Consider the following 17,271-nt stretch of genomic DNA (forward strand, 5'->3'; position numbering starts at 1 on the left):
GATTTGATTCCAGCATTTTGCTAAATATTTTACCAATAGTATATTAAAACCTATATAAAAGTGAAGAAATATAATAAATATTATTATATGACATTATTATGTTAAGGTTCGTTTATATTCATAATATTGAGAACTTTTTCACGGTAGCAGCTTTCTTTTCTTAACCTCGAACGGTCTTAAAACAATGTCAATTTTGTCATTGATTGATTGACTGATTATTGTCCGTTGTCGAAATTTTCAATATATTGCCGGAATTTCGGTTAATATTATTGTTACTCAATTAAGTTAAATAATGAGTACCAAGAGGTTTCAGTTAGAAAACTACAAAAAGTATTTACTAAATAGGAATACTGCTTCTTCGGTTGTTGTGTCATATATTGAAAATTGTATAGTTACCGAAGATGAAGCCGCTAAGCATTCTTTTCATAAAATCATGGTAAATTTCATCAACGAAACACTGATTTAAACATTCACGATTTTTACTCATTGATATTCACAACGACGGGACTTAATCGCGTAAAATAAGTTTTGAATTTACCTCGGACGTTTCGAGGACGGCGTTGTCCCCGTGGTCTCGGAGAAGACTGGCTAAAGTTGACATCAACATCTTCTAGGCGCGCGAGTTTTTCGAACTACCCGCACTTGGTCTTGTTTGTTTGTTGTTGTTGTTCATCAACGAAATTACCTATTGTAGTTTGTAAAATCAGATTTTAGTACACTTATCGAAAGCTTTAAGGTTTTCAGATTTCTACCTAATCTTTCAGGTTCATAACTGGCCGGGAAGTCACATCGAGCTTTTTGAAACTCTGATGGACTACTTTCAATCGCCTTTCACCCCCGTGAACTGCACATCTCAAGGAGAAATAACCACATTTTATACAAGCAGCCTCAACTTTGTAATGAAAGTTTTGAAACATGATTTCATGTTCCCATACCAACGCAACATGTTTAACTTGGACTTGCTGTTCAATGACAGGAGTTCTGCCGACTGCTTCGATAACAGAGTGACGGTGGATGACGTGGTCGCCGGAGTGGTCAGCAACAGGCTGAGTGACAAGTGTGAACTTGACTTGTCAAGTTTTGATAAAGATCCAGGTTTGATTTTTTACTAATATTTGTAACGTGCCTCAGTTCCTTTTGCTTGGCAAAATATTTCTCATTCATTTTTAAGCACTTCATTCACAAATTTACTTACATATGTTTGATTCTCAGATTTAAATTATCGTGTGCTTGGATTTTTCAGAATTTATAGAAAAGAGAATACACTTCTACAAGCTGTCCATGTTATCACAGTACAAAATTCTGATGATTCGCATGGGGAGAGATACAAAGTCCTTGAATTTAAGTAATAACAACCTAAGGTAAGCTGTATACTTGCTTAACCTTAGTATAATGTTTGAAAGCTTGAGAGTTAAAAAGATTAGAAAGTCATAGAAAAAAAAAGTTAAATGATAACAGGTATAAAAAAAAGATATTTCTTCAAATGAGTAAAATGTACCTCCATTACATGTACGAGTATAACAATTTTAAAGTAATATATTAAAATCACATCAATTGCAGAAAGAACCAAAACATGCATATTATTAGTAATTTTTTGGTAATTTATATTATTGTTTATTTTTACAGTACAATACCAGTGGATCTATTGAACTTCTTCATTAAAGGAGACTTAACTGCCATTAATTTAAGTCATAATGAGGTTAGTACTCCTTGTTTGCCAGAATTTAATTAGCCATTATTCTATTTATCATATACAGTATGATTTATAAGTAGTGTACGGTGTGTGGTGGAAAAATAATTGTATTCACTTTTGGCAAAGAATATTAACTCAACCCCTTAAGTCCCCAGCAAGCTTGGTTCTCCATACAAACGTAGTTACACTCACATTTTAAAACACTAGCTAGATTTCTCTGAAACTTTGTTGTACTTACAATAGTTTATGTAGCTTCAGATACCATAGTTAACAAATTAAGGTATTTCATACAAAACTTGTTTTTTCTCTATTTCATTTGTTTTATAAACTGGAGCTATACATATAAACTAGTTACAAGACTAGATATACCTCTTGTCATTGCATGTGCAAAGTTTCATTACAATCCAACGCATAGTTTTAAAATGAGAACGAAACTCCGTTTGTATTGGAAGGTGAAATTCGGCCTTGCTTGCTGTCAACGAACATGTTAAAGCAACTCATTAAACAGTCAGCAAGTAATCTAAATTTAACTATTTTTATTTGCATTGCTAAAACACCAGTCAAATGCTGATTGAGGGCATGCTATGCTTATAGTGGCTTAACCTTATGTCTGTGTTTGTTTACCTGACCATGTTTTTAAATCACCTTGTTGCATTTTATTAAGAAAAATTTATTTTGCTCCATATAGCATGATCAAGGCATAGTATAAACAGGGCAAAGTATGTTATCTTGATACAAACGCCTGCGCGCGACTTGTATGTGTGCGCCATAAGTATCTATGCGTCGCCGCACGCACACTCAAACAAAATCTCTACTGGCGCACTGAGAACCGTTTCGTTGTCGAGATTTTGTTTGAGTGTGCGTGCGGCGACGCATAGATACTATGGCGCACACATACAAGTCGCGCGCGGTGCGTTGTATGAAGATAACATACTTTGCCCTGTTTATACTATGATCAAGGTTTGAACTTACAATTTTAGTAACACACATATAAAAAGCTAATATTATGTAACATACTCTTTTAGATACCAGCTTTATCAGAACTACAAAGAATCAGTAGTAAAATAGAGAAACTTTGGATTGAGGGCAACCCACTTTGTGAGAACCTAGACCCCTCAACATATGTGAAGAACATTGTCATGCGGTTCCCAAGACTAACGGAACTGGTAAGTTATTAGTTATTTAATAATATATGCCTATAAAAAATTGGAAGATATATATTTTAGTACTAGGGTCTTACTGAAAACCAGCACAGCAGTAAATTTACTGTGACATTATGCTGAGCTGAGCTCTTTTTAGGGTTCCGTACCTCAAAAGAAAAAAACGGAACCCTTATAGATTCACTCGTGCGTCTGTCTGTCTGTCCGTCTGTCACAGCCTATTTTCTCTGAAACTACTGGATTAATTAAGTTAAAACTTGGTATACCTAGTCGGCTCATAAGTTCTGTCATATACATAGTATCAAATAAAATCAAAAGTTTAAGTTTATTCCGTATAATTTGTACAGCGTTTGAAAGCTTATAAACTAGAGAATCTAAATGTATAACATTTATTCAAAATGACCGCCATAATTATCTACACAGGCTTGAAGTCTTCGTGGCCAGTCGTCAATGGATTCACGCACCACTTTCATGTCGATATTGGCCACTGCCGTAGCAAGAGATTTTTTCAGCGAGTCTAGATTTGCATGAGGTTTTGAGCACACCTTTTCCTCTAAATACTGCCATATTTTATAGTCTAAAGGATTAAGATCTGGGCTAGAGGAGGGCCAATCTTCATGCCGTATAAAGTCGATTTTATTGGAGGCGAGCCAGGCTTGTGTAGACTTTGCCTTATGGGCTGGAGCAGAGTCCTGCTGGAAAACCCAATGCTGGTTTAGAAACATCGTATGGGATAGTGGTTTCACAATATTAGTCAACACCGTGTCTTGGTACACTTTGGCACTAGTTTTTACTCCTTTCTCACAAAAATGCATACTAGTGACGCCCGCATAAGAAACTCCCAGCCAAACCATCACAGATGAAGGGTGATGACCTCTTTGAATACGGGGAATGCTATTAGACGCTTCTTTACTATTGCGAGCGTACACTCTATCATTTTGTTTATTACAGTTTTCTTCTATGTCAAAAATTTTCTCGTCCGAAAACAGTATACAACGGTGCTTATTTTTAGCGTACTTCTTCAATAAAGCTTTAGATCTTTTAAGCCTTAAAGCTTTAAGCCGACCATTGAGAAAATGGCCAGTTTTTCGTTTATAAGCACGAAGTCTCAGGTCTTGATTAAGCACTCTTTTCACCGTGTTTTTGCTCAAACCCATCTGGAGGGCCATAACTTTTTGTTTCCTAGCGGGATTTCTGGCAATGCGTGCCCTAATTGCTTGTACAACCGCTGGAGTCCTAGCTGTACGCGGACGACCGCTTCTTTTCTTGTCATTTAAACTAGAGACCTCACTGTATCTTTCTATGGTACGATACACAAATATTAGAGAATTTTAAATTTTCAAGTAGCTTAAAAATTTTAGTCGGCGAGTGACCACAACGATATAGTGCAATTATTGCGGTACGGCTATCTTTAAGCGTCCACTCCATGTTGAAGAAAACAGAAAATTGCAAAATTATACTACTCAAATATTTAATAAAGATTCGAAATTCAAATGCAGAACGGTTTTTGTTTTAGGAGTTCCAAATTTAAATTTTAAAGGCCAGTGACAGAACTTATGAGCCGACTAGGTACATATGTAAGTTTGTGACCCAAAGACGGACATTGGGACCCGGGTATGTCCTTAAACTACGTCCAAAAGAGAGGTATGGGCACTGTGAATGACATCTCGCTTTGTGTGGTAGGGCACAGGACAGCGGATGTCATTCCAGATCTAGAGCAGAGCCCAACTGGGGAGGTACCTCCACCTTACAGAAAACCGCAGCCAAATAACACTAGACCCTACTAATAGTGTCGTGTTCCTGCCGGTGAGTAAGGTTGCCAGAGCTCGAGGGAGAGGAGTGTTAGGGTCGGCAACGCGCATGTAACTCCTCTGGAGGTGCAGGCGTACATAGGCTACGGAGACTGCTTAACATCAGGCGGGCCGTATGCTTGTTTGCCACCGACGTAGTATAAAAAAAAACATGTAACGTAAACAAATAAATTTTTAACATGGGGGCCACTTTTGGGGTAAATGAGAAAATTAAAAAATAAAGTTTTTTAAACTATATCGTGTTACATATCAAATGAAAATATACATTTTTTAAAATTTTAGGATAAAGAATTTAGAAGTTACTCAAGAAAATAGACAAAAATTACCATTTTCACAAACGCGATATAATCCGTTTTCATAGTTTTATTTCATGAGTAACTATCGCGGTAACCGAAGACAATATTAGTATGTTAACTGTTAATCAATCTTTAAGATTTTTTGTTTGAATTTCTTGCTAATAAAGTAATGTTTGTGATGTTAAATTATTCTTATTTATGTATTTTAACTAAATGTCAATTAAATAAATTATAACAATAACAAATATATTAATTATTTATTTTCAGGATGGTATAACCCTAAACCAACATGGCGTAATGCTGCCATTTTTCAAAAACTTCCTAGAGACTCCTGACAGAAAAACCAAGATGCTTGTTGAGAAGTTTCTTACCTTATACTTTGCGCACTATGATTCAAATCGAAAGAGAATTAATAACTTCTACGATGCCAAAGTTACTCTTACCATAAACACGTCATTTACTGGTAAATATGTCTTATATTATAAGATTATCAACAAATGCTGGAGGCTTATTTTTAGTTCTATCATTTAATAAGCTAAATGTCACTGTCTCCCTTACACGTAACATACATCGCATTTAGATTTTTACGCGTTTAGCGTTAGGGACGCTTGGCGTAGAGGATACCGGGATCATGTGTCGAAGTCCCCATGCCGCGGCTCCTCCATTACACTGCGGCAGGGTTGACCCTAGCGATTATCCTTAATGTGGATACATGGCTGTCGGTTACCAAAAAGTTCGGCACCGACTCAGCCCAACTCGCTCAATAGTCGCACACTTGTCAGCATCGGAATAGCATCGCCTTGCCTCAGCATAAGCTAGGCGGTGCATTGGTCCGTCGACAACTCGCCGTAATGGCGCTTACCTATGACTGTCACCGCGCTTGAGTAAGCGCGATGTCAACCAGCGGTGAGGAAGCCTACATCTCCGAAGTATTGAGTCGCTTCCGTTACGTGCTTACGTGTGATGTGAACTTCACAATCGTACTAATTACGGCAAAAAATTGTTGCAATTAGTACCATAGTGCACAAACATAAAGCGAGGTTTAGACTAGCAAGAACTTGCATGCAATTCTCATTACATTGCGGCATCCGATAAACATTTTGAATGCAGTTTACCTTAGTAGTCGGTAATGTAACGTAAATTGCATGCAAGTTCTTGCTAGTCTAAACCTCGCGTAATTATAGTACGACCGTGAACTATGGTATCCATAGGATGTTAATGAACCTGTTGTATTGAGTTGTGAGAAAGCCCTTGAGACCTACTAACCCGAAACCCGAAAATCAAACGCAATATGGCGAAACGGCATACGAGAGAATCAGCCTTTACAAAGTTTCTAAAAACTGTAAACATACTTATTTCAGACGCGGAAGATGCCGCGCTTCCATCAGCCTACACCTTATTCAGCCGCAACGCGCTCCACCCAATGAAGCGCAATTGTGTGGCGGCCAAATCCAACAATAAGATGTACCGGACTGTTGCCGCGTGCGTCCATGCGCTCTCGGCGCTGCCCAAGTCGGAACACGACCCTACTACCTTTTCCGTTGACGTGCTGAGACATGATGTAAGTATGATAAGCTTAAGAATTTGTACAGGGACTATGGAGTAATGTCGGTCTTGAAAAAGATTTTGAGAATAATTCTCTTGAGATTTTTGTAGAAAATGGTAGGGTCCGTGTCCCGTGTCCGTACTCACTTACGACACTTATTTTGCCTCTTGTCAAAGGGAATTTACGTCTCCGCTAATACTACTCTTTGGTCTCCGACTATAAGGTTCTTTTTTGTCATGATAGATGGCGTTAGCAGTCCGTATTGAGTGTAGCGCAAAAGCACGAAAGTACCGGTAGCGCCGAAAAACATATCGTTGAGATATTTTTGTTTGTACCATTGAGAAAGGTTTTATGTTTCGTGACCAATCAAATGCTCATACCATACTGATGATGTGTTTTTTAGATGAATATTTGAACTCGTTTTAGAAAAAATGCATGATCCTGGTAGTGGACGGGACATACCGCGAGAAATCGTTCGACCCGGGACAGGCGGACCGCTACTTCCGTTTCCGGCGCACGTTCGTGTTCAACATCTACAACATGAACTCCAACTCCGTGTACCACATCAACAACGAGATGTTCTCTATTTCCTTCGCCACTAAGGAACAGATTGACAGCAGTTTTAAGGTAGTTTTGTCACTTTATATTGCCATAATCTTTGACCACGCTAATTTTGCACACACTTGGCAGTAAGAATGCATACATGCCTATAAGCTCCATACTTGACGTAGCACTTGCCATGAAAACTTAGCGTGGTCCGACTCTAAGCGCCACTTGCACCATCCCTCTAACCCGGGGTTAACCGGTTAAACCGTTAACCCAGTGTCAAATTGTACTGGTAACCAATGTAACTCCAGGTTAAACCGGTTAACCCCGGGTTAGTGGGATAGTGCAAGTGGCCCTAAGTATAACAATTTTGTATGCCTGTCCTGTGTCCAGATGCAAGCATAGAAGATAGAAGACTTATTTGGCCTAATGGTTAGTGATATAGTGATGGAGCCAATGGTCCTGGGTTCAAATCCCGGTTAGGGCATTTATTTGTGTGAAGAGCTCAGATATTTGCTCCTGAGTCATGGGTGTTTTCTATGTATTTATACATTAAATATATCATCGCACTTAAACTATCGTGAGATATATTTTAAAATATTTATCAGTACGGTTTTTACTCACTATTATTTTTAGTCGCTTTTGGCGACATGTTTCGGATTCTTTGGGAATCCATCCTCAGGCACGAGTGTCCGCGGCGGTTGTTCGTCGTGCAAATAATAGTGAGTAAAAACCGTACTGATAAATATTATTAAATATATCGTTGTCTGAGTAACTTCGTCTTCTCTAAAGCCTTATTGAGCTTACTGTTGTGTCGGGTTTAGTCAATTTGTGTAAAATAATGTCTTATAAATCATATTTATTATAATAAATGTAACAAATGAAAATTTAACCTCCATAATTCCTTTTGCAGACTCCAATAAGAAATATGAACTCCCTGACCCTTATAAACCCGGAGCCCGAGGAAAGAGAAGCAATTTCCAAAACATTCTCACACGTCACGCAGTTGAAAAGGACGGAAGTAGAATTGTATGTATTTCGATTTTCGAGTATTTGAAAAAATTGCGGGCTGATTAGAGTGATTAGGTACTTATATGAATTCCCAACTACAAAGTAAGCCAAAGTAAGTGCAGAATAAAAATTCTAATTAATTGAGTCCTCGGACGGTTAAAAATAACAAATAAAAAAAAGGTTTTCACGCTACTCGTCACCAGATGGCGCTAGTATTGTCACTATGCAGGTTTTTGTAGTACATTAAAATTAAATATTTTTTGAATTCGTTATGTCATTTTCAGGCGTCTCAAAATTCATAGCTGGGATCTCAGAAGTGCGATTAAAGAGTTTTGGGATGAATTAAGGAAGAATAAAATAGGCGCCGACAAGTTTATTGAAGATGATTACGACGATTTCTCTGATACGTCGTCATTGATAGATGAAGTAGACTGAATAAAGATGTATAGAATTCATAATGTATTCTTTCTGCTTTATTTATTGACTTTCTGTTTAAAATAATTCATATAAAAATAATTTGACCAAAAATAATAATGTACCTAATATAATTATTCCTGACAGCAACATCAGCTTTTGAGCAATCAAGAGAGCCTTTACCAGCTGGTGTGGTGAAAATTAATTTTTTGCCAAAATAGTACATTACGATACAAGTGCGAAAAATAGGAAATTCGCAACGAATGGCGATAAATTAAAACACGACCGAAGCGAGTGTTTTAAGTCGATACGAGTTGCGAATTTCCTATTCGCACATGTATACAGTTGTATGTATGTTGTATGCATAAAGTTTTACAGTACACCTTTTTCTTCAAGTGCCTTCTCCATCCCAAAGGTTGGCGACCTTATGCCTATATGCCGTTCTATCCATAGTCATGCGAATTAGTTTTTCTGTACTGTCCACGTACACGTACACGAAAACAAATAACATCTCATATGATTTTCGGAGCGTGGAACGTGCGTACGCTCCTGGATCGTGAAGCCAATGCCTGTCCTGAGAGGAAGACCGCAATTGTTGCTCGGGAACTTCATCGCTACAATGTAGATGTGGCTGCTCTCAGTGAAACACATCTTGCAGATAAAGGGCAGCTGGTGGAGCACGGAGGTGGATACACCTTTTTCTGGAAGGGGCTATCCTCTTCTGAACCTCGACGGTAAGGAGTGGGGTTCGCGACCAGCTAGGGAAACATGGGGTTGGTAAGTGCAACTCAAATGGTGTTGCCCTACTCACTCGGTGTTCGGAATTTAAATTCTTCAGACAATCTGATAAGTACAAAACATCGTGGATGCATCCTCGCTCTGGGCATTGGCATCTTCTCGACTACATCATTGCTCGCGAACGTGACATAAGCGACGTTCTCATTACAAGAGCAATGCATGGTGCTCAAGGCTGGACCGACCATCGACTGATAAGGTCCAAGATGAGGCTGACGTACAAGCCGCCGCGCAGAGCAAACCATAAGGCCCCGTCACTCCTAGATTCTGCAAAACTTCTTTACGACGAAGAGATGCGGCACAAGTTGGACGTCGAGTTCGATGCGGCGATGTCCCATACCGACAACACTCCTTCAGTTGATATCAAATGGAGTACCTACGCGCAGACTCTTTACGAGGTCTCTCTACAAACTTTAGGTAGACCGCAAAAGAAAAACCAGGACTGGTTCGATGAATCTGATGCGGATATACGGCAGCTAGTAGAGAGATCTCGGCGCGCTTTAAGGGGTGTAGTCGACGTGGGGCAGCGTAGTATGATCCAGCAGGAATTAATGGCGAAGATAGCTGAAAAATAACTGGTGGCAAAGCAAAGCGAAGGAATTGCAGTGGTTGGCAGACACCAGCCAAACTACAAAATTCTTCGAAGGTCTAAAGTCCGTATATGGACCTCGTCGTGCGAAAATTGCCCCTGTCTTCTCACGTGACAAAGCGAGGAGGCTAACAGACCCCGAGGAGGTCCTCCTCCGTTGGGCTGAGCACTTTAACGAGGTCTTAAATCCCGGCAGTCAAGAAGTAGATTTATCCTATGTCAGCTCCCTTGAAAACCTGCCAACTGCGTCAAACTTGGATGACCCGCCGTCGTTTGCGGAATTCATTGCTGCCGTAAACCGCTTAAATAATGGTAAATCACCGGGGTCTGATAGTCTACCATCGGAGATCTTCAAGTATGGAGGAATGAGTATCAAGTCAAGGCTATTTGACCTCATTAATTACATTTGGGATGTCGAGGTAATACCACAGGATTGGAAGGATGCTACTATCACCAAGCTCTATAAGGGAAAAGGGAACCTCTCGGATTGTGGCCACAGAGGTATTGCCTTGCTTTCTGTGGCAGGCAAAATACTTGCCCATATTATTAATAAGCGACTTAACACACTTGCCGAAAGTTTCCTTCCTGAATCCCAGTGTGGTTTCCGAGCAAATAGAGGTACGGTCGACGCTATCTTCGTCGTCAAACCGATGCAGGAAAAAGCATCGTGACCTCTATTTATGTTTTGTGGACCTCGAGAAGGCCTTTGACCGTGTGCCTAGAGCGGCTTTGTGGACAGTATTAGAAAAGTGTGGTTGTTCTGCGAAGTTTGTCAACTTGGTGCGCCAATTTCACGAGGGTATGACTGCTCGCGTACGTCACGAAAGCGCCTTCACAGATCAATTTCCAGTCACAAAGCGGCGTTAAACAGGGTTGTGTCATGGCTCCATGGTCACAGAAATTCTATACGCTGACGATGTCTGTCTTATGGCTGATAGCATGGAAGTCCTACAGAGTTATCTGGAAAACTTAGACGAATCAGTTTGGCCTAGTAATTAGTACATCGAAAACTCAGATTGTCAAACAACCTGCAAGAGGGAAATCTGCGAACGATGCTACTGCTTATTTAAGGGGCAAAGCACTGGACGAAGTGGGTACGTTTAGGTATCTAGGTAGTCTATTGCGGAGTGACAATCGTATCGAGTCTGAAATCTCGTCTAGGATTGCCAAAGCTGCTGCAGCCTTTGGCGGTCTGAACCAACGAGTTTGGAAATCGCACGATCTTAAGCGAGGTTTAGACTAGCAAGAACTTGCATGCAATTTTCATTAAATTGCGGTATCTGATAAACATTTTGAATGCAGTTTACCTTAGTAGTCAGCAATGTAACGTAAATTGCATGCAAGTTCTTTAGTCTAAACCTCGCTTTAGCCTCCACTCAAAGCTTGCCGTCTATAGAGCAATTATTCTATCTCTGTTGCTCTATGCTTCGGAGACATGGTGTTTATACAAAGGAGACATTAAACATCTAGACACATTCCATCTGCGATGTCTCCGAGCAATACTGCGGTTGAAGTGGCAGGATCGTGTTCCAAACTCGGAGGTTCTTCGTCGAACGGGCATGCCGGGTATGGAATGTCTACTCATAAAAGGTCAATTGCGTTGGTGTGGGCACCTTGTACGTATGGCACGAGACTGCCTAAAGCAGTATTTTACTCTGAGCTAGCCTCAGGTAAACGCAAGGCTGGTGGGCAGTACCTGCGCTACAGGGATGTCTTGAAACGCCACCTTTTGGCCACCGGCATATCATGCGAGTCGTGGGAGGAGCTTGCATCTCGGAGATCGGATTGGCGAACTGCTGTCAATACGGGTCTTGATAACTTTGAACACACCCGACTTGAAGATCTTGACGCCAAACGCCAGCTCCGAAAAACTCGGCCCAAGCCCTCCTACCATTACACCATCTGGCATAACGCATCTGGGCAGCTCTACTGTGTTTTGTGTTGTCGCATTTTCAAAACTAGATTTGGATTTGCAAGCCACGCTCGCGCCCACGCACGTAATAGTTAAGACCCTTTTTATTTAATTTGTCAGGATGTCGCCGTCGACGGATACGTCTGGGACATCATCATCATTATACTACTCTTTGGACTACACGGGAAAAATAGTACATTACTACAGAGGCCGGGAAGGAAGGGGTTGCCGGCCGAATAGAATATATCCGGCCGGATAGTTATGAGGCCGACAACCCGTTTTCACGCCGATGTAGTATGTATAGTGCTTTTCTCAAACGTTTAATATAGGTATATAGTTTGTCAAAGGACTGTCTTATTTCAAACAGAGAGAATCATACTATCTTTGTCTTACACTAGTACTAATACCCAAAAGATAACTTTTGTTAGGGTAAGAATTTACTAACAAGATTTGCTTGACCAACTATATATATCAATCAAATATCGTTTTTTTTTAAACTAGGAGTATTCCAGCTTAAAGCGTAGCAAAACCGTCTCGTGTGATGCGGAAGGGTCCTGGATTTTCCCCAGCTACCATCCCCCACACAGTCCTACCGCTCGAATGGCCATAGTGCCATAGAGCCCGTCAGGTTCAAAAAAAAAAATGGCTGAATGCTATGATGCTGTGCAACAATTATATGTGAAATAGAAATTAAAAAAAAGCCACTTCCCGGCCTAGGCCTGCAACTTTGTATGAAATTTCATTACAGACCTCTCGTCTAGCCGCGCCTGAAACGTGATACTTCCCAGCCTAATATAAAGAACGTAATATCAATATTACATAGCATGTTTGAGAAAATAATTTTTCTCAAACATGCTATGTAATATTGATATTACGTTCTTTATATTAGGCTGGGAAGTATCACGACTCCGGCGCGGCTAGACGAGGGGCCTGTAATGAAATTTCATACAAAGTTGCAGGCCTAGGCCGGGAAGTGGCTCTTTTTTAATTTCCATTTCACATATATTTGAGACACAGCATCATGGCATTCAGCCAAAAAAAAAAAATTATAACCAATATTTGCTTATGGTTCGGAATGACATTCTGCCAATACCCCTTAAAAAAAACAATAAACGATTATTAATATATTTTGCAGTTTTATTTGTATCAAATTTACAAAAAATATATAAATAAAACATTATTAACAAATTCCAATAATATTTAATTACAAATTTACCTACAAATACAGATTTAAAATATAGTTGGTCAAACCAGTTTGTCAGTAAATAAGAACAAAAAAACTATACTCATCCTTTTCTTTTGGGTGCTAGTACCAGTATAAGACAAAGATAGTATGATTATCTCTGTCTATGTTTGAAATGAGACAGTCCTTTGACAAACATATTTCATTTAAATATTAGCGGTAAAAATGTCTACTCAAACACGCGTTGGTGGTTTTTTAATCGTTTTGGAGGTAAAGTTGAACATTTTTCATTGTGTATCTGTAATTATATTTTATTGGATTTATTGTGCGTTGTTTATTGTGTTATTTAATATGAGTTCCGACGAAAATATTAAATGAATACCTGTTAATTATACTCCATGTTTAAGGCAACGATGTATGTGAAGCATAATATCAACATAAAAAACGATGTAATCTTAGTTATGTGGCTAAAACTACAGTCAGAAGGATACAAGGCGAAAAATCAAAGATACATAAATATACCTTTGAACATTTGTGTAATAAATTGATTAACTACATGTGTAAAATATACGACACGTGTGATAAAGATAGGTACAAGTGGTAGTTATATTTTGTGCCTAGTTTACTTTTAGTTTCTTTAGAATTAAAACTTTGATTTCGTGGAGATTTCTTTATTTATTTCATTGCATGTTTGAGAAAAGCACTATACATACATCGGCGTGAAAAGGGGTTGTCGGCCTCATAACTATCCGGCCTCACTACGTTCGGCCGTATATATGCATTCGGCCGGCAACCCCTTACTTCCCGGCCTCTGTAGTAATGTACTATTACAAGGATTACAACCAACTCGATTTTAAGTCATACTCTTCTTCTTCTTCTTCTTTTAAAATTATGGCTTCAGCCCAGTGGGCTATTTCGCCAGTATCAAGGTATTGAGAGGTTTACAAACGACAAAAAGTCATACTCAAATAGCGAATAACAACGCTGACGTAGCTGACATATGTCAAAGTGACACGCAGACACATGACATAAACGTTGAGACTATGTTGAGACGCTTCTCGTCTGCGTCTGCTTGATTTTGCTTTGCTTGACACAACACAACAGTTAATAAAAACCGTTTATTTTATGTTGCATTTTCAATTAACATGTAATATTATTTGTTTCATACAGTTGTGGTTAAAACTTTAATTCTTCTTAGTGTGATGTCAAACAACATGAACCCAGGAGGTAATATGCCCTCGATTGGGTCCATGAATCCTTCTAGTGCTATTCAATACGCGAATAACCCGCTGCAGAGTCCGCAGCTACAGTCGAGCTCTATCCAGAGCTCGCCGTCGCAACACAGTCCTATGAGTAGCCAGTCGTCAATTGGCGCCAAAGTAAACACAAGTGGTGATCAAACTACTCAGGTGAGAACATGCTTTTTTATCACTATATTTACGTTGTCATTTTATTATTTACTGCTGTTACTGCTATTATTTACAGAGTACTTACTTACTGTAATTATAAGAGATTTAGTACTTACTATGTGTTTCTCATGAAATCATCAAATGATATTAAAACGTAAACAAATGCAACAGTGTCAACTCAGCACACAGGCTTAGAGCATACACTTCTTCTCCCACATAATTGGGAATGTCTATTAGGTTTCATTTCAAGGTAACTATGGCCATACTATACACTAATACCACTATACACTATAATTATGGACTTATTACCATTTACTTATATTTGTCTTTGTAAGTTTATAATGTCTATTAGGATTGTTATTAAACATTGGCTTAGTACTTAGTAACCTATCAACCAACAGGAATTAAATAACACACTTTGTGACAGCTCCTCAGTAGACCCAGACTTCAGGAGTTGGTGAGAGAAGTGGATCCCACTGTGCAACTAGACGAGGAGGTGGAGGAGATGCTGCTGCAGCTGGCTGATGACTTCATTGACACATCTCTAAATGCTGCGTGTGCACTCGCCAAACACAGACATGCTCCCACAGTGGAATTGAGGGATGTGCAGCTACATTTAGGTGAGATCACATTATTTCTATTTCATTCAAATTTTGAATCAATTGTGGACGCACTGTCAGTTATTAATATACAATGCAGTACACTATTTTTAAATTAAACTACAAAAAAAATCATTGAAAACTGACAGTGCAAATATATAACAATCTGTTCAGATAATACTCCCCTAGCATGTTCCTTGCAAGATACAATTATTACAAAAATATAGTTATGTTATTGAACATTCCAGAGAGACAATGGAATATGTGGATACCAGGGTTCGGCAACGACGAGCTCCGGCCGTACAAGCGCGCCGCCGTCACCGAGGCGCACAAACAGCGCATGGCTCTTATACGGAAAACTATCAAGAAGTACTAGGAAATTTGATATCGTTTTTACTGTACAGTAGTACAGTCAGCAGCAGAAGTTGCTAAGCGAGTGAGGTGTTCAAAATTACCTTGACACGCTCTTATTCTCTTAACAATAAAGTCACGTCAAGATCATTTTGTACACCTCGACCGCTTAGCAACTTCTGCTGCTGACTGTACCAGTGAAAATATCGGGTTGGGCTTGTAACAGGAGCAAAAAATTTGACTGTAGGCTGTACTCCTCAAACTGACCAACATTTGTTCAGCGACTTTTAAAAATAACTTGAGTTTTGATATTTAGCACACTAAAGTATATCCTGAGACGCAATGTTTTGCGAAGTTTAAAGTGTGACAAGCAACGTCAAGTACACTTGTGACAGCGTACATTGAAGATAATATTTAATAATTTTTGTGAAAAATAGGAAGTCTATAAACTTTATAATTTTTTTAAGTTATTGAATAAAAGAGTCTTCTTTTGAGGAGTACAATCTATGTTTAATTTATTTGCTAGTGTTACAGGCCCAACCTGGTATATTAGCAATCATAAGAAGAAAAGCTGGTATTATGTTTACACCAAACCATTGATTTAGACTCCATTCTTAACTTTATCATTTCATCAAATATATATAATAAATAATTATGGCCAGAGGGCCAACTTACGTTTTATATTTAGAAACTTGAAGAATCAACTAATAATTGATAATCCTGTACAGTCAAGGGCATAAATATATATACCTAGTCGGCTCATAAGTTCTGTCATATACATAGTATCAAATAAAATCAAAAGTTTAAGTTTATTCCGTATAATTTGTACAGAGTTTGAAAGCTTATAAACTAGAGAATCTAAATGTATAACATTTATTCAAAATGACCGCCATAATTATCTACACAGGCTTGAAGTCTTCGTGGCCAGTCGTCAATGGATTCACGCACCACTTTCATGTCGATATTGGCCACTGCCGTAGCAAGAGATTTTTTCAGCGAGTCTAGATTTGCATGAGGTTTTGAGCACACCTTTTCCTCTAAATACTGCCATATTTTATAGTCTAAAGGATTAAGATCTGGGCTAGAGGAGGGCCAATCTTCATGCCGTATAAAGTCGATTTTATTGGAGGCGAGCCAGGCTTGTGTAGACTTTGCCTTATGGGCTGGAGCAGAGTCTTGCTGGAAAACCCAATGCTGGTTTAGAAACATCGTATGGGATAGTGGTTTCACAATATTAGTCAACACCGTGTCTTGGTACACTTTGGCACTAGTTTTTACTCCTTTCTCACAAAAATGCATACTAGTGACGCCCGCATAAGAAACTCCCAGCCAAACCATCACAGATGAAGGGTGATGACCTCTTTGAATACGGGGAATGCTATTAGACGCTTCTTTACTATTGCGAGCGTACACTCTATCATTTTGTTTATTACAGTTTTCTTCTATGTCAAAAATTTTCTCGTCCGAAAACAGTATACAACGGTGCTTATTTTTAGCGTACTTCTTCAATAAAGCTTTAGATCTTTTAAGCCTTAAAGCTTTAAGCCGACCATTGAGAAGATGGCCAGTTTTTCGTTTATAAGCACGAAGTCTCAGGTCTTGATTAAGCACTCTTTTCACCGTGTTTTTGCTCAAACCCATCTGGAGGGCCATAACTTTTTGTTTCCTAGCGGGATTTCTGGCAATGCGTGCCCTAATTGCTTGTACAACCGCTGGCGTCCTAGCTGTACGCGGACGACCGCTTCTTTTCTTGTCATTTAAACTAGAGACCTCACTGTATCTTTCTATGGTACGATACACAAATCTTAGAGAGAATTTTAAATTTTCAAGTAGCTTAAAAATTTTAGTCGGCGAGTGACCACAACGATATAGTGCAATTATTGCGGTACGGCTATCTTTAAGCGTCCACTCCATGTTGAAGAAAACAGAAAATTGCAAAATTATACTACTCAAATA

At 39.0% G+C, this 17,271-nt stretch overlaps 2 protein-coding genes and 1 long non-coding RNA gene across 4 annotated transcripts in view; 2 read left to right on the plus strand and 1 right to left on the minus strand.

Annotated features, from left to right (window-relative positions):
• Positions 1-17,271, minus strand: part of LOC134741220 (uncharacterized) — a 257,435-nt gene that overhangs the window by 176,713 nt on the left and 63,451 nt on the right. The gene's annotated exons all lie outside the window — the stretch shown is intronic.
• LOC134741070 (nuclear RNA export factor 1-like) lies at positions 237-8,521 on the plus strand. Its single transcript, XM_063673836.1, has 10 exons — positions 237-436; positions 765-1,095; positions 1,244-1,361; positions 1,627-1,699; positions 2,719-2,859; positions 5,228-5,423; positions 6,322-6,521; positions 6,933-7,133; positions 7,966-8,081; positions 8,348-8,521. Exons 1-10 carry the CDS (start codon positions 293-295, stop codon positions 8,496-8,498), a joined length of 1,671 nt encoding a protein of 556 aa, XP_063529906.1. The 5' UTR covers positions 237-292; the 3' UTR covers positions 8,499-8,521.
• LOC134740803 (transcription initiation factor TFIID subunit 12) lies at positions 14,057-15,390 on the plus strand. The gene is made up of 3 exons (XM_063673423.1): positions 14,057-14,365; positions 14,793-14,985; positions 15,213-15,390. Exons 1-3 carry the CDS (start codon positions 14,159-14,161, stop codon positions 15,338-15,340), a joined length of 528 nt encoding a protein of 175 aa, XP_063529493.1. The 5' UTR covers positions 14,057-14,158; the 3' UTR covers positions 15,341-15,390.

Source organism: Cydia strobilella, chromosome 1 (genome assembly GCF_947568885.1).
Source record: "Cydia strobilella chromosome 1, ilCydStro3.1, whole genome shotgun sequence".
In the NCBI taxonomy this organism is placed as follows: domain Eukaryota; kingdom Metazoa; phylum Arthropoda; class Insecta; order Lepidoptera; family Tortricidae; genus Cydia; species Cydia strobilella.